The sequence below is a fragment of the Rhinatrema bivittatum genome, chromosome 4 (assembly GCF_901001135.1).
Source record: "Rhinatrema bivittatum chromosome 4, aRhiBiv1.1, whole genome shotgun sequence".
NCBI lineage: Eukaryota > Metazoa > Chordata > Amphibia > Gymnophiona > Rhinatrematidae > Rhinatrema > Rhinatrema bivittatum.
In genome coordinates this window covers 191,326,820-191,353,643 of record NC_042618.1, presented here as the reverse complement: position 1 = coordinate 191,353,643, position 26,824 = coordinate 191,326,820, and the positions used below count along the sequence as shown (strand labels likewise).

General features: G+C 44.0%; 1 protein-coding gene across 1 annotated transcript in view; it reads left to right on the top strand.

Moving 5' to 3' along the window:
* STAB1 (stabilin 1) overlaps nucleotides 1–19,342 on the top strand; it is a 335,521-nt gene extending 316,179 nt beyond the window's left edge. Inside the window, exons 67-69 of the mRNA XM_029599456.1 lie at nucleotides 4,903–5,049; nucleotides 9,971–10,081; nucleotides 18,700–19,342. Coding sequence (XP_029455316.1) covers nucleotides 4,903–5,049; nucleotides 9,971–10,081; nucleotides 18,700–18,756 — 315 coding nt within the window. The 3' untranslated portion in view covers nucleotides 18,757–19,342. The remainder of the gene's footprint in view (nucleotides 1–4,902; nucleotides 5,050–9,970; nucleotides 10,082–18,699) is intronic.
* Nucleotides 19,343–26,824: the final 7,482 nt, after the last annotated feature.

The following is a 26,824-nucleotide window of genomic DNA, read 5'->3' as shown; positions in this document are numbered from 1 at the left end:
TGGCAGCCTGCGCGCGCCGAGCCACGCAGCCTGCCTCCGTTCCCTCCAAGGCCGCTCTGAAATCGGAGCGGCCTCGGAGGGAACTTTCCTTCCACGTCGCCCCACCTTCCCTTCCATTCCCCTATCTACCCCACCCCCCCCCAGCCCTATCTAAATCCCCCCCCTACCTTTTGTTGTGCAAGTTACGCCTGCTTGAAGCAGGCGTAACTTACGCGCGCCGCCTCGGCATCCCCCGGCACAGGCCGCAGTGCGGGGGGACTCAGGACCGCCCTCCCAGCCCGCCCCCAAACCATCGCCACGTCCCCGGACCCGCTACGGACCGCTCCCTGACCCCGGACACACCCCTCCCGCCCCTTTTACGAAGCCCCGGGACTTACGCGCATCCCGGGGCTTTGCGCGGGCTGGCGGCCTATGCAAAATAGGCACGCCGGCACGCGAGTGCCCTGCACGCGTAAATCCAGCAGGATTTATGCGCACAGGGCTTTTAAAATCTAGCCCAAAGATTTCACAGAAACTTCCTAAAAAGCTTAATGAAAAGATCTGTTCGTTCCACAAATTCATTATTCAGTAGAGAATAAAGAATCATTTCGATATGAATAACGTTAGTAATATGGACAGTACCATTGTATTTTTGGGTTTTTTTTTATTTTTTATTTATAAATTTTCACAATTACAGACAGCAATAGCATGCCCCAGAAAATATCAGGTACATCATGGAAAGAAAAATTTTCCATCAACAAAATATTACCAAACATCATTCCATATCCTGAAGTTACAATAAAGTGGGGAGAGGATATCCTTCTATAGAGCAAATTTACAACATACAAATAATAAAGGAAAGAGGAGAGGATGCAGATCTATAATTAATCTCCGACTTCTGAGACTTGAGTGGTTGCTTGAATCAGTTGGTGAGAATACAAAAAACGACCCTAACTGGGAGGGATCATAAAAAAATATATATCTGGCGCCATTTATCTTCATAATACATTTACATGGAAATCGTATAACTATCTGAGCACCCATCTGTCGTGCATGTAAACAAAGTGCTAGAAATGTCTTCCGTCATTGCTGTGTTACTTTGGATACATCCAGACTTTTTGGCCCAAATAGGGAGTATTCCTATTACGAAGAAATAATTTCAAAATATTGTCCCGATCAGAAGACAATACAAAGTTTACCTTTTCTCTACTTGAGCCGCTGAAGAAGTTCCCAGGAACTCTGATAAATTCAAAGATATTGGCATAGAAGCATTTACTGTAGGGACCTGTTGATTTTCTCCTTCCATCTTAACTTGTGGAAGAAAATACTCTTTAGAAATCTGTGGCAATACTTCTATTGAAATTTGTAATATTTGTAATATTTCTTGTAAATAACTTCTAAATTGTTCCCTCAGCGAGATCATTTTGCACTTTGGAAAATTTAAGACTCTTAAGTTTAGATATCTCACAACGTTCTCTAAGTTTTCCACTCTTCTAGTTAAAGCTGTTTCACCTTGTATCAATCCGCTCTGTACTGAAATAAAATCAGTACCATTGTGGTTTAGGCATAAAAGGACTGTCTTGTGTTTATCTGTTGCTGGTTTGGAGAATTTTATTCTGCAAACTGCTTTAGGTGGTCAATTTTTGACCAGGAACATAGTCTAGAAATCTTTTTAAATACAACAAAGGCAGCTTCACTGCTTGCAAACGTTTGTCATTGTTGTCTGCCCCAACCTCCAACAGGTTTAATCTGCTTTACACAATCATCATCGTCATAATCATTTATTTATATCACATTTACAATCATTTATTTCCTCTTGCATTTCTGTATGAGCACTTCTGACTCATTTTATTCTCCTATCCCAGTACTTTCCAACCTTAGAGCTGAGCACAACAATGTTGGTTTGGACTTTTACTCCATGTGTTGTTTGGTTGGGTGGGTAGTGGACCCTGACTTGCTTTATAACAGACAAGCCGTTAAGCCCGTTAAAACGGGCTACATCCCTCTGTCTCTCACCTCCCCCTCATTCTCTCTCCCCTCACTCTTCACCACCCCCTACCTCCCTCCCTCACACTCACCCACTCCTCCCCACCCTCCCTCTCCTCTCACTCAGTCCCTCCCTCCCACTCAGTCTCACTCACTCCCTCCCCCCTCTCTCCCTCCCTCTCACTCACACTCAGTCCCACTCACTCTCATTCAGTCCCACTCCCTCCCTCCTCTCCCTCAGTCCCACTCCCTCCCTCCCTCCCAGTCCCACTCCCTCCCTCAGTCCCACTCACTCCCTCCCCCCCTCACTCAGTCCCACTCACTCCCTCTCACTCAGTCTCACTCCCTCCCTCCCCCCTCTCACTCAGTCCCACTCCCTCCCTCCCTCTCACTCAGTCCCACTCCCTCCCTCTCACTCAGTCCCACTCCCTCTCTCTCAGTCAGTCCCTCCCTCTCTCTCTCCTCCCTCACTGCTGCCGCCCGTCTTCGCTGCTGCGGCCCTGTCTCTCACCTCTCCCTCATTCTCCCTCTCCCCCTTCCACTTACTCACATCCCTGACTCTCACCTCTCCCTCATTCTCACTCTCCCCTCACTCTTCCCCACCCCCTACCTCCCTCCCACACACTCACCCACTCCTCCCTCCCTCCCTCTCACTCAGTCCCTCCCTCAGTCCCTCTCACTCAGTCCCTCCCTCCCACTCAGTCCTCCCCCTCACTCAATCCCTCCCTCCCTCCCACTCAGTCCCTCCCTCTCACTCAGTCCCTCCCTCCCACTCTCTCTCTCCATCCCTCCCACTCCCTCCCTCCCTCCCACTCAGTCCGTCCCTCCCTCTCAGTCCGTCCCTCCCTCTCTCTCTCTCCTCCCTCCCTCGCTACTGGCCGCTGCCGCCGCCGCCCGCTGCCGCTGCCCGCTGCTGCCGCCGCCGCCCGCTACCGCCGCCGCCGCCATGTTTTGTTTTTTTTTTTATGCTGCCTAAGACCGACGTGCTCGCCCGCACATGCGCAGTAGAGCTGCTCTCTACTGCGCATTTGCGGCACGTCGGTCAAGCGTCGTTTATCTAGTTAGATTTGTCTTCTTCCTGTTGTAGTAAAAGCACCAGGGCAGAAACACTATGGGGAAGGGGAACATTTTCAGTCCCTCGGGGTTTCCCTTTGAAAATCTGATGGTGAAGCATTGTACCAAGAAGGACTCCTTAAAAATTGCTCTCCCTGCAATTTGCAGGGAAAAGGGGTGTCCCTGGGGACTGGACCAGCAAGGTATTTACAGTTTGCATCTGCAGGCCCTGCCAGGGAAGGACCTTCAAAAAGAAACTCCACAGGGGCTTTCCCTTTCGAAATCGGCTCGGCTTGCAGGCTCTTGGACCTGAAAGCTCTGCCACCACTCTCCCCACCTGAGCCATTACAATTCCCCTATGGCTGTGTAAAATGTAGTTTTTACCTTGCAATTGAGCATGTTAGATTAAGTGTAAATAAAATATACAGATATCTAGCTATCCATTGCTGTGCTGTGGCAAGGGCGAGCAAACATTTGTTTACACAGGACCACATTTGTGGCTCTCGCTCGCGCCAGTTATGGAGCAGGGGGCAGGAGGTGTGTGTGTCTCCTTGGAGCTCTGATCGGGCTGTTGCCCCGGGAAAGGACAGAACAACTTTTACTCCCAGGCTACATAATTAAACACTAAAACTTTGAATGTCTGTTATGCTCAGCAGAATTTTAGCAATTTATTATGTAGCCTGAGAGTATAATAGAAAAAAATGCTGAAGCCAGCACACTCCCCAGCCAGACTCCAGTATCCCCCTCCCCTCCCTCCCCAGCTAGACCACAGTATCACTCTCCTCTTCCTCACGCCTGCATTCTCCCCCAGCCAGACCCCAAGATCCCCCTTGGCCCTAGCACTCTCCCCAACCAGATCCCAGGACTCCACTCCAGGTAGACTTTAGTATCCCCCTTCCTGATTCTGGCACTCTCTCCCCAGACAAATCCCAATATCTTCCTCCTCTCCATAACTCCTGTACTCTCACCAGCTAGATGCCAGCATCTCTCCCGCCCCCCCACCTCCAAAGACCTTCCTTTCTCCATCTGTTCTCCAGCCAGGCATCAGCTACATGGTGGCAGCTTTTTTTTTTTTTTTCGCAGAGTGGCAGCTTGCTCCCCCTTCCTCCTCTATATCTACCTGCACAGCTGGCTCCCCCCTTGTTGTAGAGAGAGCAACCAGAACATCTTAGCTCCACAGCTGTCCTGTTATCATCAAAGGTCCACAGTGTCAGGTCTTTGATAAAGACATGGGAAGGGAGAGCTGTGGAGTAATGGGCCAAAAAATCTATTTAGTCAATTGAATAATTTTAAACAATGGTCAGCTGGATCAAAGGGTCCTTATGAGGTAGGTTTGGCCCATGGGCCTTAGGTTGCCTGCCCGTGCTGTGGCTCACAAGATGAAATGTTATGACATAGGAGACATGTGGCGTCATTTTTAAATAGCTTGCTGTGCCACCAAGCTCACTTTCAAAGCTCACTTGGAAAATTCATGACGGTGAGGAAACACAGGGACAATGTGTTCAGGTACTTTGAAGCAGGTGCAAAGTACCTGCAGAGCTCTGAAATGCAATTCCCTCCTCCAACTTAACCTTGCTATTTTTATTTTGCTACAGGTAGAAGTACCAAAATGCAGGTACTTTTGTACTTTTACGTACAGCGAGAGGGGAAGGTATTTTTCAGCAACTGTTTATCCATTTAAAAAGTTTTGGAAAACCTTCCTTCCTGAAAGAAAGTGCTGGTTATGTCTTAATTCGCCAATGAAATGCGCTGTACAAAACCAAATGAAAAAGATTGGCAACAGTTTTCACTCTGAATACAGACGACCCTCCTGAGAACTGCTGCCTGTGCCTATGTAACCAAGCATGGCATGAAATGGATATAACCTGGTTCCATGTTTTGCAGGTGATAAATGTAGTGAAACCCCCTCAGAGGATTACAGGAGCTGTGATAGCAGCGGTGGTCATAGCAGTCTTATTAATTGTTGGTACTGCCATCTCCTGGTACTTCTTCAGACAAAGAGACAGAGGATTCCAGTTCAGATACTTTCAGGTATGGTTTCTGAAATTCCTAGTTAAGGATTCCTGCATTGACCAGCTTGGTCCTCACTAGCTAACAAAATGGTTCACCGTTCATTCAAAGAATCAGATATCAAACAGTTGTTACAAAAGGAGGGAAAAGCAAAGAATATTTGAGTTTTCAAGATTGTGGGCCTTTGTCCTTGAAAATGCATCTTAAAATTCAGAATATGTCATGCTAAGGAAAGAAACATTGAAAAGAGGTCATTGAGGTATTCTTTTATTTCATAGTTTTATATTCTTCACAGGCTTCAATAGTGACCTGGAGATATTCCAAAAAAATAATAGAATTCCTCCACACACAATTAAATATCAGTAAATGAAGAAAATCAATGAGAAAGTAATGAACCAGGTGTCTCCTTGGATCTTCAACCAGGGGAGTTATGATGTGGAGATGTCCCACACTCACCTCAATTGCCTTTTCTCACTAGTGGCTGCTGAGACAATGAATCTCCCTCATTATAACCATCACTACCACTATTTCCACCTGAACAGTGGTGAAGTGTATGAGGAGGGAAGGAGAGATAAGTGAGATGTTAGGAGAGAGAGGTTGAGGTTGAAGGATGGTGTGATAAGAGACAGGATAGGGAGGAGTAAAGTGACAGAGGAAAGAAAGATGGAGGGACATCTTGAATTTCATGAACTATATCTATTAATATTGTAATTTATTTCAAAATATGAGGAACAATCGACAGTTTATGCCTACAGCAGATGGGATGGAGGAAGAAAGCCAACACACTAGGGTGAGATGAGAGATTTGCAGTGTATTTTTTCCAAATCCACTATGGAATAAAATGTTGAATTCCATCAAATTCAGCCGATTCAAGTTTGATCTTGAATTATTTGCACAACTCTGATCATTAAGTCACATTTTGGGCATACTGTCACCCCTAATTACCTGAGGTTCTGTGGGTACATAAGGGAAGGTGAACATCTATACCCTTTTAATCATCATTGCGTAGTAATTCAATTGAAAGATGGAGTCTGGGAGTTGAAAGTGATGTGGCTGGCTGTATCTCTGGAGCCTGGTATTTCTTCTGTGGTGAAGAGTCCCTTCTATGATCTACACCAGTTGAGAAGAATGTGTGTTTTGTTTTGTTTTTTTCTACTCAGGTTGATTTTGTAAAAATCATTAATTTACTATTTCTATTCCACCTGTCACGGATGGTCAACTGCTTCAAAGCAGATTACACTGCGGTAGGTTAGGTCAAAGTAAGGGCGGTAGAAGGCATAACATTACAAGTCAGGGTACAATGAGGTAGATTAGGTCAAAATTTGGGAGTATTACATTAAAAGGCATTACTGGGCATTACAATTTACAATGAAGTAGATTTAAAAAATTAGGCATTACATTATAAGGCAAATAGTTGGTATTACATTATAGGTGTTTACATAGATAACATTTCTCAGGTCTCTTTGCTTCCTAGCTTTTGACTGTTTCAGGTTCTTTGTGATTAATTAGTGCTAATCAGGGTGATAAGATAGAGAGGACATCATTCTGTTGGGTAAACAGCCATGTTTTTAATTGGTGCCCAAGATTAAGCAGTCACTGATTTCTTGTAGGTAGGAGGAGAGTGCATTGCAAAGGTCTGAAGGCTCTAGATCTTGTTTTTTTCAGTCATTGTTTTATTTTGTTGGGTTTTTTTTTGGAGGCGGGGTTAGGTAGTTAGTTGCTGTTGGCATGAGCAAAGGCTTTTTTTGTTGATTTTTTTGTTGATTTTGCAGACCTCTATCATATCCCCCCTCAGTCCTCTCGCCCTAGCTTGATAGTACCCTGGTAGAGAGTCCATCAAGCTAGGGCAAGGGAACATTGTAGAAATCTCATCTTTATTTGACTTTTCTCACTCCAAATGATGTCAAATCTTCACTGAGGTATACTGAACTGTACTGTCCGTATGTCTCACTCTGCATGTAAAACTGGCCCCAAAAGCCTATACCACCACCAAAACCTCACCTTGAGTTACTAGCTGGCCCTCCTATAGCAGTATAAATAGCAGGGATGTGAATCATGTGCCCGATCGTTTTAACGATCGGGTTCGGCTGGGGGGGGGGAGGGAATCTGATCATTAGAGATGTGAATTGGGATCGGTTCCGATTCCAATTCATATCACAAATTTTTTTTAGTGAGGCCCGCGCCGATAAAAAAAAACCACACCCCGACCCTTTAAAATTACCCCCTTAGCCTCCCCCACTCTCCCGACCCCCCCCAAAACCTTTTACACATACCTGGTGGTCCAGGGGGGCCGCGGGGAGCGATCTCCCATTCCCAAGCCATCAGCTGCGCTAAAAAAAAATGGCGCCGATGGCCCTTTGCCCTTACCATGTGACAGGGTATCCGTGCCATTGGCCGGCTCCTGTCACATGGTAGGAGCACTGGATGGCCGGCGCCATCTTTAAAGCCATCCAGTGCTCCTACCATGTGACAGGGACCGGTCAATGGCACGGATACCCTGTCACATGGTAAGGGCAAAGGGCCATTGGCGCCATCTTTATGAGTGGCAGCCGAGGGCCCGAGAGCGGGAGATCGCTCCCCGCGCCCCCCCCTGGACCACCAGGTAATTTTTAAAGGTTTTGGAGGGGGTCAGGAGGGTGGGGGAGGCTAAGGGGGTCGGTTTTAAAGGGTCAGGTGGGGGTTTTTTTTTATCGGGCCATCGGCGCCATTTATATTAGTGGCAGCCAAAATGGCGCCGATGGCCCGACAGCGGGAGATCGTGCCAGGACCCCCCCCTCACTGGACCACCAGGTAATTTAACATTTTGGGGGGGTTCGGGAGGGTGGGGGAGGGTAAGGGATTGGTTTTAAAGGGTCGAGGTGGGTTTAGGGGTTGTTTTGGTGTGCCGGTTTTCTCGCCCTCCCCCCAAATAATTCCCGTGCCCGATTTAATGATTTTTGACAATAAATCGGGGGAATTTGTATTGTATCGCTCCCTCTAACGATTTTTGATGATTTAAAAAATATCAATGATTTTTTTAAATCGTCAAAAAACGATTCACATCTCTAATAAATAGTTGACTACTATGTGTGTGACCCCAAAGGTGCTCTCTGTCTCCTCTCCTCTCCACTCCCTCTCCCCATGCCCCAAAATGCCCAAAACGGAATTTACTATATACGTTCCAAGTGTGTCTTGCTTTTTTGCGATTGGTACCACAGCATATTGTTAAGTGATTTTTTTTTACCTCAGAAGACTGTGCTTTAAACATCCTTTTTCATGTAAAATGTTATTATAAATGCATAAATTTTAACTGTATGTGAGGAAGGTGTGATGGGATGGAGGGCGCCTAATACCCTTAAACTGGCTATGGGCATGGCTGTACAAACATTTAACAAAGTCTCCCAACTCATGGTGTCATGTGTTGTATAATGGGTGAGGGCGCAGTTTTTCACTTGGTCATAGCCGCCACATTGCCTGGCTACAGTTCTGAAAGCATTAATTTTGTTTTGGCAGCTCTCAGGTGTTTTGTTTTTTTTGTTGTTGTTGTTGATTTTCCAAAGTGAAAGTCAACAAAAAATGAATGTACATCCCATTTCAAGTTTTATTCATTTTTTTTTATTGTTTTCTGTATTTTGCATATGTTTATTTATTGGAATGTATTTTATGTAATTATGATTTTATTTGCTTTGTAATCCACTTAGCATGATACATTTGCTATAAGCAGACTAGAAATATTTTAAATAAACAAGTCAGGAGGAGAGTGCTAAAAATGTGACTGCTCCTCTCTTTAAGTACATTTGGATGGTGATGAGGTTTGAACTTGAAAGGTAATTCTTTAAGCTAAAAAATGTAGTTTCAAAAGAGAAAGGAAATGCTGCTAATCCTTACGTACTTCCAAAAATGATCAGAGTCCAAAGAAGGGCTACCAAAATGCTGCAAAGACTGCACCATAAGCCCTTTAATGTGAGACTTAGGGCCAGATGTTCTAAGCATTATGAAGCCAATTTTCAAAAACACTTACAGGTGAATTTTCAAAGGAGTTGTGTGTATAAATGTAACATACTCTCGAAGCAATTTTCAAAAACCATTTACCCGCATTAAGTGTGGGTAAATCCTATGGATAATTCAATGGCATATATGGTAGCAATTTTCAAAAGCCCACTTACACCTAAATTAGATGCCTAATGCTGAAAATCTATGCTAAGAGTCTAACATTCCCCACCCTCACAATCATCTCCTTTTTAGGACTTAAATTTAGGTACCTAATAAAAGTAAGCCCTTAAAATTTAGACTTTCAGCTCTAGTCAATTTCAGAGAAGCTGATTTAGATATCTAAGTCCCTTCCAAGGTTTTTTTTTCTCATTATTTGTCTATGGGAAAAATATCTTACTAAATCATGGCCTAAGTTTGTTGCCTAAACTCTGAAAATTGATCCCTGTTCTCTTAGATAAAATATGAGAAATGCCCTTTGGATCCCTTAGGGCCTGATAGCCTGATAGCCTAAACATGTATAATCTAGTGAAAAGGGGCATGATACAGACACTCAAATACCTCAAAGACACAACTGAGGATCAGGAAGCATTTTCTTGTGGAAAGAAACTTCTAGAATGGAAGGTCATGGTATGAGACTCAAAAGGAGGGCTAGCCTCACGAATAACATAAGGAAATGTTTCTCCACTGAAAGGGTGCTAGATGCATAGAATAACCACCCAGTGAAGTTGGCAGAGACCAAAACAGTAACAGAATTTCAGAAAGCATAGGATTAGCATAGAAGTTCCCCAATTGAGAGTAAGTGATGGTAAACCTGGAGATCATGTGTGGTCTTCGATATTGCAACAGGACAGGAAATTGGGCAGACTTGATGGACCTGATAGTGGTTGTGTGCATCATAATCCATGTTACTCTCCAAAGACTCACAACTTTAAAATTTATGCTAATTTAAGCCCTTTTTGAATCTCCACAGGCTGATATGGATGATGGCGAAGTATTTGGCAGGGAAAACATGAACCCAGCATTAGTGACCATACCAAATCCTGTTTATGGGCCCAACAGCTCATTCTCTGAAACAGCTGAAGTAAGTTCAATAATGCATCAGCCACAATGTTTACAACAATGACAAAACATTTGCTGCAACTGGGAATAAATGGTTCTGCTGTGCCTCTATGCCATAGAACATCTCGAGAGCAATAAAGAAACTCTATGGGCTGCTTGCCAATTTTGTACCTACAGGCCTGCAATCCAATTTTCAATGGGAAACTCCCCCTGAGGTTTCTCTTTGAAAATTCACGGGCCAGCCAGTGCCGTGGGGATTGTTTAGCCCTACATACTTTGCACTTGCACCTTTGCACCAGCAAAGTACCCAGGGTAAAAGTATTTACAGAGATTTCAAAATGAAATCCCTGCACATGCTTTAGCCCATCCCTTTTCACCATGCATAAAAGTACACATGCCAATACTTCTCCCTCTGCTCCAGTGTCTAAACAACAGCTCCCATCAGCTAGAGGTGAGCCAAAAGTGCCAGGGTCCTTCTCTGACTGGGCCTTATTACCGGTCCAATAATTTGTTTTATGGATAAACCTGCACTTTCATTTCATTTATTAAAACTTTATAACCCGCTTGTGAAAACACATTAACCAAGCAGTAGTACAAAATTTAAAACAATCAAACTTCAGATAACATAAAATAACTCCAACATAACAAAGGAAAAATACAATTAAAAGTCCACAAATACACAATCAAAATTAAAATACAAATTAAATGACATCAAATTAACAAAGAATTCAACATATCAATGGTGTTTCAGCATCACAAAATTACGATCATCCACTCTGCAAAAGTAACAAATTTTATCAAATAAGACTTGATTTTTCAATAAATTAACTGCTTTCCTAAAATTTTAGTAATTGGAAATGGAATGAATGTCAAGTGGTAGAGAGGTCCATAAAGAAGGTGCTTGGGTTCTTACCTGCGGCGCTGTGCACCGCGCGCATGAAGGAGCGCAACCAAAGGAGCTTGCCTCTTGGTGCACCCGTTGGTGCGCACCTCGCACCTCATACCAACCTGAAAGCAACGAACCATCCAACCTCCGTTCCTCCAGCTCCACTCCCAACAGGACTGCAACAAACTCAGACTTTAAAAGTACTGACTGCAACGATCCCTGCCTACTCTATCCACCGGCCGCTCAGCACAACCGGTGCCCAGACCCATCGGGAGCTGCTACAGTATGTCTATTGTTAAATGTACCTCTCTTGCGACTGCATTTGCCTCCCCTAAGGTTACCCAATCTCACCACTGTTAACTGACCCCTAACTCTATTCTCCTTCCTAATTTTCCCTCTCCCCCCCCCCCCCGTTGGCTGTCTTTCACTGCTGATAATATTACCCTCAGTCGCCTCTGTTCCTTCTCTCCCTGGCCTTATAATGGCAACCTACCCAATCCCCCACATTCACTACCCATCTCTCAGACCCCCATTCCTCCCCCACTACAACTCTCCCACCCATCGCAACTCCCTTCTCCCCATACTCATCTCCCCCCTGACACAGCTACTAGGACTCACAACCCTAGCCATAGTCCTTTTCAATGTTCAATCGCTCTCCAAAAAAACCCCAATCCTCAACGATCTCCTGACTGATTGCAAGCCTGAAATCTGTGCCATCACAGAAACCTGGCTCAAGGATTCTGACATTGTTCTCCTCAATCAGCTCCCCACGCTCTCTTATGATATCTTTACCATTCCGAGACCTAAGAAAAGAGGCGGAGGCCTCCTTTTAGCAGTGAAAAAGTATATAAAACTCAAACCTATGATCATTGACACCCCTCTCAGATTTGAAATTGGTCTGTTCAAATCCCCGGAATACAAATCTGCCTTGTCTACTCCCCCCCCACCCCCCCCCCCCAGGCCTTCTAGAACTTGACCCTTCCCCTCTCATTGAATTAATTTCTGACAACATCAACATTGAAGTCCCCAGCCATCTTGTGCTCCTACCATGTGACAGGGGCTGACCAATGGCACCGGTAGCCCCTGTGACATAGTAAGGGCAAAGGCTATAGGCGCCATTTTGATTACTGGCAGTCGATGGCCCGAGTGCAGGAGATCGTTCCCGGGCCCCCGCTGGACCACCAGGGCTTTTGGCAAATCTTGGGGGACCCTCCTGACCCCCACAAGACTTGCCAAAAGTCCAGCGGGGGTCCGGGAGCGACCTCCTGCACTCAGACCGTCGGCTGCCAGTATTCAAAATGGCGCTGATAGCCTTTGCCCTTACTATGTCACAGGGGCTATCGGTGCCATTGGTCAACCCCTGTCACATGGCAGGAGCACAAGATGGCGCCGGCCATCCAGTGCTCCTACCATGTGACAGGATCCGGCCAATGGCACGGATACCCTGTCACATGATAAGGGCAAAGGGCCATCGGCGCCATTTTGATTAGTGGCAGCCGATGGCCCAGGAGCGGGAGGACGGCCCGGAGTGGGAGATCGCGGGAGATCGCTCCCGGGACCCCCACTGGACCACCAGGTACCTGTAAAAGGTTTTTTGGGGGGGTCGGGAGGGTGGGGGAAGCTAAGGGGTTACTTTTAAAGGGTCGGGGTGGGTTTTTTGTTTATCGGCTGGGGAGCAGCCGATAAACAAAACCGCGATCGGGCCCGATTGAAAAAAACCCACATGTGAATCAGAACCGGAATCCGAACCGATTCCGGTTCCGATTCACATCTCTACTTTTGTATTAATACATTACATTTTTGCAATTTGAAAAAAAACAAAAAATGTAATGGCAACTAATAAGTAGTGTGATAATTATGAAAATCGTGGCAGGTTCTATATCTTAACCTAAATGTATGAATGCTCCTTTTATTGTAAACAGTCCAGGGCTTCGATATGGGGGTGGTATGTAAACAATTGATAGATAAATAAATAAATAAATACATAAATGCCAATTTGTAAAGACTTTCCCTAACCCCCACAATCCATAATTAATTATTTTGAGATCAACATTCAGCGCCACTTAGTGAGAAAGTTCAGATTTATCTAGCTAATGGCACCATTTCAATATTCAGTCCCATTCAGCAGCTGCCACTCATCCAGGTAACTATTTATCCAGCTAAGTGGGGGGGGGGGGAGCTACTTGTCTAGCTAATTTAGGGTCTCATTTACTAAGCATTTTTCCCATAGACACAGAATGGTAGAAAAGCCTTTGTAAATCAGGCCCTAAGCCAAATAAGTGTCTATATTCAGCCAGATAAGTTAGACTAGCAGGTCTAAAAGTTAGCCACATAAACTTATCCAGCTCTTAGATAACCAGCTGTAGTGAGAGATATGACCATGCCCTAACCACACCACGTCGCAGCTTTGCAGATACTGATCTTCGATGGGTACTTCTCGAAGATGAATGACAGAAGAAGCCATAGCTTGTATCCAATGAACCTTGACTGAGTCTGTAGCTTGCAGTCCTGCCAAGTTATAGCAGTGATAGTTGCAATTAGCTAACCAGTCGGATAAAGTTTGTTTGGCGACAGCTATCCTGAGGTGGTTAGGGTTGCATGAGGCTGAGTATGTCTCTTGTAATATGCCAACGCCCACTTGAAGTCCAAAGTATGGATGGCTTTCTCCTCCTCATGTACTCTGGGCCTTGGGATGAAGTTGGTAGAACTATAGATTGACTGATATGGAAAACTCAAGCTACTTTCGATAAAAACTTTGGTTGATAGAACTGCAGATATGGATGTTTGTGGATGAGAGCCTGGAGTTTAATTCTTCTTACCAAAGCAACTGCAAAGACGAAAAGCACTTCCAAGTCAAGAACTTCATAGACATGTGTCTAATGGTTCGAAAGAAGGCTCATCAATTGGGAGAAAACCACATTGAGATCTCACAGAACAGGAGGCTTTTATATCGGAGATTTGACATGCCATAAGAACATGCCATACTGGATCAAACCAAGGGTCCATCAAGCCCAGCATCCTATTTCCAACAGTGGCCAAACCAGGCCATAAGAACCTGGCAAATATCAAAAAACCATCCTATGCTACTGATGCTAGTAATAGCAGAGCTATTTTCTAAGTCATCTTAATTAATAGCAGGTAATGGACTTCTCCTCCAAGAAAGTATCCAATCCTTTTTTAAACCCAGCTACACTAATTGCACTAACCACATCCCCTGGCAACAAATTCCAGAGTTTAATTGTGCATTGAGTCCTTTCATAAAATGAGACACGAGCGGGTGCATGGAGATTGGTTTGTTGTCCAACAAGGTGTGGTATCCTGCAATGGTGCTCATATATACTCTTACTGAGGCAATGGCAAGGCCTGAGTTTGAGATGTGAAGTAAGTACTATAAGACTCATGGAGACTTACTTTAAAATGAATCAAAATCATGCTGTTGGCACAAGATGAAGAATCTTTTCCATTTGAAGGCATAGTTTCTTCTGGTTGAAGGCTTTCTAGACAAAACCAAAATGTTTTCGATTTCTGATGAAAAATGGATATTTATACTCACTGAGCACTCAACATCCAAGCTGTGAGGTTAAAGGCTGTAAGACTGGGATGAGTGTCCTGTCATCTTGGATTAGATGAGCAGGGTCTGATCCCAAAAGTATGGGAGGACTACCATAAAGCCTGACTAGATACAGATACCAAATTTGTCTGATGTGGTCCTGAAGAATTTTTTGCACTGTTTTGGCAATGAGACATATTGGTGGAAAAGTGTACATAAGGCTTTGGCCTCAATTGAGTAGGAAAGCATCTTGTGCTATTCTGTGATTGCTTGGTAGAATGGAGCAAAATTGATTTAGTTTTGTGTTTTGCTGTGATGCAAACAGGTCCACTACTGGTAGACCCCAGAAGTTGAACAGTTTGTTTGCTACTGATTGCTGCAGAGACCACTTGTAAGGTCGAACATTCTGCTAAGGCAATCTACTGGAATTTTGGGAGATACCTGATAAGTAAGTTGCCTAAAGAGTTGTTTGATATCATTTGACTCAGTTCCCGATTTTCAGCACTTGCTGGCAGAGAAGCCATGATCCAGGTTCCTCCCTATTTGTTGACATAGGACATGGCAATCTGATCGTCTGAATTAGGGTGCTCTTCCTTCAGAGAAAATTTATGAATGCCGTGAGAGCATGCTATATTGCTTTTAATTCCAAGAGATTAATTTGAAAGAGAGACTCCCATGGAGACCAAACTCCCTGGGTGCAGAAAGATCCCAAATGGGCTCCTCAACCTCTGGTAGAAGCATCCATTCTGAGGATGAGCTGAGGAGGAAGCAGATGAAGTGGGGCACCATCTCGGAAAACTTGGGGATGTAACCACAACTGTAACTCCCTTGCCACTGGCAGTGTGATTTACACTACTGAAGAAAGGGGTCAAGTAAGTTTATCCCACTGAGATCTCAGACCCCACTGGAGATAACAGATGTGAAGATGGGTTAGTAGAGCTATGTGGATGACTACCACCATATGATCTAATATTATGGGGAGCTTCCTGGCCTTGGACCTCGGATAGGAACTGTTTGGATGAACGAAATTATGGTGGACATCCGTTCACTGGGCAGGAATGTGTTCTGTAGTGATGAGTCAATGCATGCCCCTATGAACTGGAGCCACTATGTGGATTCTTGATTTGACTTGATGATTTTGATGAGAAAACCTAAATGTTGTAGAAGATGAATCATTATATCTAGGGAGCAGAGAACTGCTTCTCAAGACTGTGCTGTGATCAGCCAGTCGTCGAGGTATAGAAAGACTTGTATTCCCTGGGAATGAAGGTGCACTGCTACTGCCACATGAAGACTCTGGGAGCAGAAGAGAAGCTGAATGGAAGGACTTTGTATTGGTAATGCAACAAATCCACTTGGAAGCATAGGTAAAGCCAATGGGCAGCATGAATTAGAATGTGAGTATAGGCATCTTTGAGATCTAGGTCTCACATCCATTCGTCCTATTAAATGAATGGGAGAATTGTGCTGAGGAAATTCATTTTGAATTTCTCCCAGAGGATATAAGAACATATGAATTGCTATACTGGGTCAGACCAAGGGTCCATGAAATCCAGTATCTCGTCTCAAACAGTGGCCAGTCCAGGTCACAATTACCTGGCCAGATCCCAAATAGTAAATGGATCCCATATTGCTAATGCTTGGCAATATGGAGTGGCTTTCCCCAAATCTCCCTGGTCAATAACAGTTTATGGATTTCTCCTCTAGGAACTTGTCCAAACCTTTTTTAAACCCATCCTCACTCACGCTTTAACCACATCATCTGGCAATGAATTCCAGAGGTTAATGGTGCACTGAGTGAAAAATAATTTTCTCCTATTTATTTAAATGTTTTACGAGCTAACTTCATAGTGTCCCCTAGTCTTTGTATTTTTTGAAAGAGTAAATAACCAATTTACTTGTTCTAATCCACTCATGATTTCGTAGACTTCTATCATATCCCTGTCTCTTCTCCAAGCTGAACAGCCCTAACTTCCTGAGCCTTTCCACACAGGGGAGCCATTCCATTCCCTTTATCATTTTGGTCGCCCTTCTCTGTACTGTTTCCAGTTCAACTATATCTTTTTTGAGATGCTTCAGCCAAAATTGCACACAGTTCTCTAGGTGCAATCTCACCATGGAGCTATACAGAGGTATTATGACATTCTACGTATTATTTTCCATTCCTTTCCTAATAATTCCTAACATTGTTTGCTTTTTTGACCGCTGCCACACCTTAAGCTGAGGATTTCAAAGTATTGTGCATGGTGATTCCCAGATCCTTTTCCTGGGTGGTAACTCCTTATATGGAACCAAACATAGTGTAAGAACAGTATGGGTTCCTTTTCCCTATATGCATCATGTTGCACATCTGTCCATAGGCTTCACAATGTTTCTCATCGTGATCCAGCCACAGACAGCAATAACACACATCGTGGCCGTCCGTGAGGAATATGATCTTTCCACATGGGTAGCTCTTAAAATCACTCACTGTAGTAGATTTTTTCTTCTGGTGTGGCTGCAGAAATAGTGATACAAAGCAGAAAAAGGTTTCTGATCAAAACTACTTTGAAGAAAAAAGTAGAGGAGAGACAAAGTAAACATCTGTGCCTCAGCTTGGAGAAAAAATGACAAAGGAGCCTCATGAGGGAACACCTACATGGGAACTCCTGCACATGCTCAGTAGAGCTAAAAGTTCTACAGCTTGGACAGACAAGTCCATTTGGTGCTGCTGGATGTCATCATGCACATGTAATGGCTAATTTAGTCTGCTTATTGATGGAAAAAATTAGCTGTTAGTTATCCAGGTAACTTTGCCACTCATAGACTTGCTGAATATTTCACCCCCCCCCCCCCCAAAAAAAAAAAAGTGGGTCAAGCACCCTCAAATCTTTCCAAGAGAATTTAAAAATAGTAAAGCAGCCTGAGTGTTCCCACCTCCTCCTTCACTTTGCAAGAGAATTTAAAATAGCATGGTTCCACTGTCCTCCCCATCACATTCCTTACTTTAGACCAAATTAAGCTACAAATGCCCACCTTCAAACCCCAGATGTTCCCAGTAGACCTAGTGGAAGGAAGAGAGGTCCTTACCTCCACCCGCTGGACTAAATACTTACTTCTGAATTTTAAGGGGCGACATGCGTAAAATCTGGGGATTACATGTGTGGCCGGGCTGTGTGCGTGCCGAGCGCATTTGAGAAATGGGCTGGCCATGTGCGAAACCCCCGATATGTGCAGAAGTGCTAGGCCAACGAAAAGGGACGGGCTGGGGGCAGGATCTGGGCAGGGAGCCGACTGGGTCAGCGGTCATTAGGCCTTGTCCCGGGGAAGCGTGTGCTGGCAGCTGGCCGGTGCGCCAAAGTTACTTCTGCTCTGGAGAGGGGAAAAGGTAGGAAGGGTAGTTAGCTGGATAGGGAAGTTCCCTCCCAGTCCACTCCTTAATTGGAATGGACTGGGAGGGAACTGGGAAAACCCTACTCTCGTTGTTGTTCGTTGTTTTCGAACACCCCTCCGTTAGGCGTGGAAGAGCCCACCCATCCACACATGCACGCGTGGAAATTAAAATCTGCCAGGAATCATATTTTACAACATGTGTGCACCAACGCACACAAGTAATAAAATAGCCGCGTCCATGTGCAGACTTCTAACAATAGACACCTTAGTGCTGATAGCTCTGACAACTACCGGCATGTAAGTATTTATTCACGGCACTCCAACTGAAAAGACTATGTCTATTCACTGACAATTTAGACGATGCCCCCAGAACGCACTGCCCTACCTCCTTTTATCTGGCTAAATTTTAGCTAGATAATGACTTACCTGGATACAATTTCTCTGGTCTGCCGGGATAGGAAATCTTAAACTCTGGGTTTGTCCAGCTAACTTCCAAAGTTAGCTGGAGAAACTCTTCTTTACAAAATTTTCAGAATACTTAAACCCATGAAACATCGGACAACCTAATTTAACTTTTAATATGTCTATATACTTAAATTGTTATGGAGTGGAAGATGAGTTGCTGTCTAATAGTAGTAGAAGTAGATTGGCAGTTGGCACATTAAGACCTTGTTGCTACAGTGCCAAAACCTGTCCCCTCCCTGCCTCCTCCCACCAACGCATTTGATTTGGCTATAGGACTTTGCATTTCAGGGGCAATGTACCAAAATTAATACCTGTTAGCAGAGCCTGCTATTTGCTGGGAAACTTATCAAGTTAATTTGCATTACAGGATTTCTTTGACAGTGACAATTTCTCAGACACTCAAAGGATTCTTGAGGATGACTGAAATGCGCTTGGCAACCAAAGCAAGTGTTATCTGGACTTTCCACTGTCTGGCAACCATGGGTGATGGAGATGATGAAGCAATTCAAAGGCGGCTTGGGCTTATTCAACAACTAATCACTCATTCAGACCATCACTCTTCAAAGGATAGTGGGCCAAGCCTATTCTAGATTGGATTCAATGGATCACTGATTTTTTTTTTTCAGCCTAACCAACTATCTAACCTATCCTGAAGAACACTGTACCTACCTGTCTGAGGATGCCATTGTAGAGCTGCTGCCTCCTGTGACACTGAGCTGGCAACCTACAGCTAGGCTTAAAGAATGGGTCTGGGTAGCTGCTTGCTTTGTCAAAACTGCGCAACTTTCAAGCAGTGACCCTTTGGCTCATGTGTTAATGGTCTGGCAAATTGTTTCATCTTTCACAGCTGAATGCTCTTGTTTGTGACATTTTGGGAAAAGTACATTTCCACCATGCTAAAGAAATGAACTGTTACAAGGCATAATTATAATTTCACTGTATCAGACCACAGTTTTCTCAGTTTATACTAATTTGTTTTTAGTGTCATGGATTAAAGACAATTTTTTTTGTAAATGGCTACTGCTGCCATATCATTGTTTTCCTAAGAGTGGGTTAGGCCCTAGTACTACTGTCATCAAATTAAATAAATACATTTAAAACAAAACCACACACACAGTATCACCATTGATATTATGTTATAAAACTTGCTCTCCCCAAATCTGAGGTATATTGTCCCAGATGAGATTACTCAAAATATTCAGGGCACCAGAAACATGGAGGCAAATATTTTTCATGGTACTTGTGCTATATGGATGTGTAAAAGGGGCTGCCCCGATTCATAATTTAAAATGTATCAATTGTCTTTTCAGCCAAAAAGTTGCACAAGGTGATATAAAATAGTAAAAAATAATAAATCAGCAACAAAAGAAAATGTAAAAAGCAACAACATTCTATATAGCACATGGTATAACAATATAAACAAAGAAAAAATACAAAAACACCGCTGCCAGCCTATTCCAAACAGAAAAAAATCAGCCCACCATCTGACAGAGGTAAAGCTTTACAGCAGCATAAAATTACAACCCTGTACTATGCAGTCAAAAGTCATCTAACATTGCAAGCATTTTCCTTTCTCATGGAAACTTAATAGCAGAAAAACACCATATGGCTTATCTAGTCTGCCCATCCACACAACCATTCAGCTTTATAGTCCCTACCACTCCCTCAGAGATCCTCTGTGCTTGTCTCATGCTTTCTTGAATTCAGATACTGTCATTGTCTCACCACCTCCATGGGGAGGCTGCTCCATACATCTACTACCCTTCCTGTAAAGAAATATTTCCTTAGATTACCCGAGTCTATCCCCTTTCACCCTCATCCCATGACCCATCATTCTAAAGACTCATTTCCATTAAAACCTTGGAGATAGTTAAATGTCTCTATTATATCTCCCCTCTACCATTTTTCCTTCTAGGGTATATGTTTAGATCTTTAAGTCTCTCCCCATAGACCACTGAACATTGTAGTAGCCATCCTGTAGGCCGATTCCAACTGGTTTATATCCTTTTGAAGGTGAGGTCTCCAAAACACACAGTATTTCAAATGAGGTCTCACCAGGGACCTATACAGGGGCAACATCATCTCCTTTTTTTCTGCTGACCCTTCCTCTTTCTATGTACCCTCGCATCTTTCTGACTTTCACAGTCACCTTAACCACCAGTTTGGCCACCTTAAGACCATCAGACATGATCGCGCCCCCCATATCCCACTTTTCCTTTGTGCTTATAGGGGGTGAAAATATCCTTACTGTACCTGTACCTTGGGTTTCTGCAGCCTAAATGCATAACGCTACATTTTTTTAGCATTAAATCTTAGTAGCCAGATCCTAGACCATTCCTTGAGCTTCAGTAGATCCTGCCTCATGGTTTTCCACACCCTTCTGGTTGTCAGCCCTGCCGCAGGTTTTGGTATCTATTAGCAAAAACTTAGATCTTTCCCAACAATCTTTCTGCAGTGTTGCACACAAAAATATTGAAAAGAACCAGTCCAAGGCCTGATCCCTGCAGCATACTGCTAGTAATGCCCCTCTCCTCACCATTTACCACTATCCTTTTTTTGCCTCTTACTTAACCATTTGCTAACCCAGTCAGTCACTTTAGGGCCCATACCAAATGCGCTCAGTTTATTTGCAAGTCATTTTCGGTGTGGCTTTGACAAAGGGACAAGATACATCTTGGTGTTCCTCAACATCTTGTCTACTTTGGATATCCTTGATCATTCCATTTTGCTTTCCCATCTTCATAGTTATAGTTTTATTACATGTCTCTCCTTTTTTAGTCTTCTTTTCAAGAGAAGAAGGCCTATGTGATCACCATGTCTCTGTATGTGACCCCCAACGGATAATGTTTGTGCTGATGCCCAATCTACACCTAATGTTCAAGATTATTATTTCAAGAAAACCAATAGGGAAAAAAGCACTAATGTTAAATATTCACATTAAAATATTTGTATTAGTAAACTGAAAGTCTAAAATACATAAGCAGTTTCTTGATGAATTACTGTATCCCTGAATACATAACTATACAATAAACTTGTACAATTCTAAAGGGTTACAAACAGATTTCATGTACATGAATGTAAACAATTAGATAAATTCATGATGAATTGTTTCTGTGTGTAATACAATTATACATAAATATCGCCAATATACATTTTGTTGTTCTTGAAGACCTCACTGGTCACATCCATACTAATATGTTCACAAACATTCAGTAGCTTAAGTACACAATTACACTCACACACTACCATTCACACAATAAACATGTTTTTTTATGCACTGTGATGCTTCACACAAACATTCTTTTTGTAAACTGTAATATGTCGTTTTCTGGGTCTGATAGAAAATCCCCAAGGCCCTTGTTTTGCTGATGAAGGCTTCCTCAGGGGGGACCTCTGGCACAAAATACAGTGAAGGTCTATATTGTAGAAGGCTGCTCCCGGTCTTAATGAACAGGAAGAGCCTATTCAACTTAAAGACAGTGAGGATCAAAGATAATGCCTGGTTGACTGGTCAATACTGGATAAAAAAACCATCGTTTTATATTACATCACTCAGAAATTTACAGCAAGAAAATATTCTTTGCTGAACTTAAGTTGAACGGAAGTCCCAATGAGAACAAAGAAATGGCACCACTGGCCGTACTATTAAGGATGGACCCAGAAAACAATGAGAAAGGCGATCTATAAAAGCCGTGCGGATTAGACAAAGTGAAAAGATGCCAGATGTCCTTAGAGATACTTTATTTTGATGGAGACGTATTGAATTAAAATTGCCCGACTCTGGCCGAGTTTCGCCACCTCATAAGTGGCTGCCTCAGGGGCTGTATACGTATAAAAATGGAGTATAACTGCAGTCGTGCTTATAAAAAGACACCTTTGGGGGTCGGAGGAGTTCGAGAGAGAGAGGAGGACCGCTGCATACCAGGTGCCGGCAATCTCTTAAAAGAACTGTGAGTTTGCCGAGTGACATCACTGCCTGCGACCGGGCTTAAAACCCCGCGAGAAGCGGCGCTTAGACGGGGTCAGAGGAGTTCGAGAGAGAGAGGAGGACCGCTGCATACCAGGTGCCGGCAATCTCTTAAAAGAACTGTGAGTTTGCCGAGTGACATCACTGCCTGCGACCGGGCTTAAAACCCCGCGAGAAGCGGCGCTTAGACGGGGTCGGAGGAGTTCGAGAGAGAGAGGAGGACCGCTGCATACCAGGTGCTGGCAATCTCTTAAAAGAACTGTGAGTTTGCCGAGTGACATCACTGCCTGCGACCGGGCTTAAAACCCCGCGAGAAGCGGCGCTTAGACGGGGTCGGAGGAGTTCGAGAGAGAGAGGAGGACCGCTGCATACCAGGTGCCGGCAATCTCTTAAAAGAACTGTGAGTTTGCCGAGTGACATCACTGCCTGCGACTGGGCTTAAAACCCCGCGAGAAGCGGCGCTTAGACGGGGTCGGAGGAGTTCGAGAGAGAGAGGAGGACCGCTGCATACCAGGTGCCGGCAATCTCTTAAAAGAACTGTGAGTTTGCCGAGTGACATCACTGCCTGCGACCGGGCTTAAAACCCCGCGAGAAGCGGCGCTTAGTCGCCGCCGGTGCGTCGCCTAAGCCGCGCGCGCCGAAGGGGCGCGCGCGGCTTAGACCGCCTTTGACCGCCTTTGACTGCCTTTGATTGCCTTTGACCGCCTGATTGAGTAAGTGGTGGAACTTATATTGATTTTATGGGGCGGAAAAGAAAAGCTAAGGCTTATACTTCGTCTCCTCTCACTCCCAAGCTCGGACCAATGGACGCTCATTTGAGTCGGCTCAACATGCCACAAGGGAATGTCAATGGAGACTCATTTGAAGTCTCACTGAGTCCCGGCATAAATTCCAAGCCTTCACAACCCCCCGTGACAGCGTCCCTGGATAGCTCCAGCTGCCAATATGAGTGGAGAGGGAGCCCTACCCGGTGAGGTAGGTCAAGAATCTCCACAAACTTTGTCTTCTTTACATCAAGAAGTAGTTAATGGCATAACAACGCCATTACAAGTAAGCATCCAACCAGTGGAAATGGATGCTTCCAAAGTGACATTGGGGGATGTGTGGAGGATGTTGTTAAAACTTGATTCTAACGTTTCACAAATGAACACCTCTCTTTCAATGATGGTAAATGCTAATAAGGTTGAAATAACTGAGCAAGGGAAAAAATTGGTAGAAATTGAGGCAAAAGTGAATACCTTAACAACTAATGTCCAGAATGTACAAAGTGTGGAAAGTATACGTATATCTGATAATTTGACACTTCATAAGGAAATAGAGAATTTAGAAAATATGTTACGGATTAGGAATTTACGATATGTAAATTTTCCATATACCAGGTTAATATCTCCATTTGAAATGTTTGTTAAATACTTAAAAGACATTTTGGCCTATAAAGATGAGGAAATTCCATCAATTTCAAAGATTTATTATTTCCCACTGAAGAGAACTGATAAACCTGGGGAATTGGATGATTTACAATCCCCAGGCATATCAACATTTCTGGAAGACTCGTTGGATGTAATACATAAAAGGACAACTTTGTTTGTGTCCTTTGTTCAAGAAAGAGATAAGGAGATCATTTTCGAGAAATCCTTAAAAAATCGTGAAATATCATTTTGTGGGCAAAAGGTTTTTTCCTTTCCGGATGTTTCCAAGACTACACAAAGTCTTAGGAAACAATTTCTTAAGCTGAAAGCCAAAACATTAGAGTTTGGGGCAACTTTTTATCTAAAGTTCCCCTGCCGATGTTTTGTTAATTTTCATGGGAAAAAATTTGTCTTCACATTGCCAGAGCATATGGAAATCTTTTTAAGGGACAAAGAATGAAAAGTTAAATCAGGTTCAAACAACAGAAATGGTTTAAGTATTAATGAGACCTCATTCTCTCTCTGTATCTTATATGTTTTTGTATAAACGTTACTTTAAAATGACCCCCTTATTATTAGGGTATAATCAGCCAAGATAGGAAAGTTATTGGTTAATTGTTATTTGAAAAATTATTAAGTGGCATGATTACATTTACTTTTTGAAGAATATGGAAATTATTGAATACATGAATGTGTATTTGAAAAAATTAATAAAGTATAAATTGCAAAAAAAAAAAGACACCTTTTGAAATGATACTAAAACAACATATTGGATGCGCCAGCACAAATAGTCTGGTTTAAAGGGAAAAATGGCGCTAGAGAATATGTCAATCACAAAGGGGGCGTGTCTTTCAAACCGCTGCTAATTGACCAGTCTCCACACAGAGGTTTGAAAGACGCCCCCTTTGTGATTGACTTTTTCTCAAGCGCCATTTTTCCTGTGGTCGACAGCATCCATTCCCCTGGATCTAGGCTTTCTCTGCTGAGTTAGTCCGCAGAGACGTTGTCCTTTCCCACGATGTGGGAGGTTGCGATCCCTTGCAGGTTTGTTTCCGCCCACGCCATGAAGGGGTCTATCTCCAGGGACACCTGTTGGCTCCTGGTTCCTCCCTGGCGGTTGATGTAGGTAACTGTTGTGGCGTTGTCAGACATGACTCTGACAGACTCACCCCGGAGTCTGTGGCCGAATTGTAGACAGGCTAGTCGGATTGCTTGGGCCTCCAGCCTGTTTATGTTCCATCCTGCCTCTTTGTTGTCCCTGGGCCGTCCCTGGGCCGTCAGTTCCTGACAGTGGGCTCCTCACACTCGCAGGCTCGCATCCGTGGTGAGCAAGATCCACTATGGTGGGGATAGTCTTATTCCCTTGCTCAGGTGGTCCTCCTGTAACCACCACTGGAGCTGTGTCTGAACCTCTGCTTGTAGCTGGAAGTGCATGGAGTAGTTCTGGGATGTCGGGTCCCATCATGACGGTAGGGAACGTTGTAGTGGGTCCATGTGGGCCCTTGCCCATGGAACGACTTTCATGGTTGATGTCATAAGAACATAAGAACATAAGAAATTGCTATGCTGGGTCAGACCAAGGGTCCATCAGAGGCTGGGTCAGACCAAGGGTCCAACAGAGGCCAAAAACCAGGCCACAAGAACCTGGCAATTACCCAAACACTAAGAAGAACCCATGCTACTGATGCAATTAATAGCAGTGGCTATTCCCTAAGTATAATTGATTAATAGCCATTAATGGACTTCTCCTTCAAGAACTTATCCAAACCTTTTTTGAACCCAGCTACACTAACTGCACTAACTACCTTCTCTGGCAACAAATTCCAGAGCTTTATTGTGCGTTGAGTGAAAAAGAATTTTCTCCGATTAGTCTTAAATGTGTTACTTGCTAACTTCATGGAATGCCCCCTAGTCCTTCTATTATTCGAAAGTGTAAATAACCGAGTCACATCTACTCGTTCAAGACCTCTCATGATCTTAAAGACCTCTATCATATCCCCCCTCAGCCGTCTCTTCTCCAAGCTGAACAGCCCTAACCTCTTCAGCCTTTCCTCATAGGGGAGCTGTTCCATCCCCTTTATCATTTTGGTTGCCCTTCTCTGTACCTTCTCCATCGCAACTATATCTTTTTTGAGATGCGGCGACCAGAATTGTACACAGTATTCAAGGTGCGGTCTCACCATGGAGCGATACAGAGGCATTATGACATTTTCCGTTCTATTAACCATTCCCTTCCTAATAATTCCTAACATTCTATTTGAGACCGAGGACTCTATATGAGACCGAGGACTTGGAGGTAGTCCCATACCTTGGAGCGAGCATAGTTCAACAGTTTTTGCAGTTGACCCATCAGTTTCCTTCTCCTTGGAGGGGGGAGGATAACCTTGTCTTGCTTGGTGTTGAAGCGGACTCCCAGGTACTCTAGCGACTGGGAGGGCTGTAGGCAGCTCTTGGCTGTGTTGACAACCCACCTGAGATTCTGCAGTAAATTCTGACTCTGTTGGTCGCCTGGTGACTTTCCTCTGGAGATTTTGCCCTGATCAGCCAATCGTCCAGATAAGGATGTATGAGGATTCCTTCTTTCCTCAGTGTTGCCGCCACTACCACCATGATTTTGGTGAAGGTCCGAAGGGCGGTATCTAGTCTGAAGGGTAGCGCCCGGAACTGGTAATGATGGTTCTGTAACGCAAAGCATAGGAAGCGCTGATGGTCGTGATGGACCGGGATGTGGAGATAGGCTTCGGATAGATCCAGTGAAGTCAGGAATTCTCCCAGCTGTACTGCCCTTATGACTGAGCGTAGGGTTTCCATGTGGAAATGTGGTACTCTCAGTTAACGATTGACGGTCTTGAGGTCCAGGATTGGCCGGAACGTTCCCTCCTTCTTGGGAACGATAAAATAGATGGAATAGTAACCAGTATTTTGTTGGTGCGTGGGCACCGGGATTATCGCCTTTAGGCTGAGTAGTTTTGTCAGTGTGGTTTCCACCGCCATCCTCTTGGAGAGGGCGTGGCACGGTGATCTCACAAATTTAAGAACATAAGAACATAAGAAAATGCCATACTGGGTCAGACCAAGGGTCCATCAAGCCCAGCATCCTGTTTCCAACAGTGGCC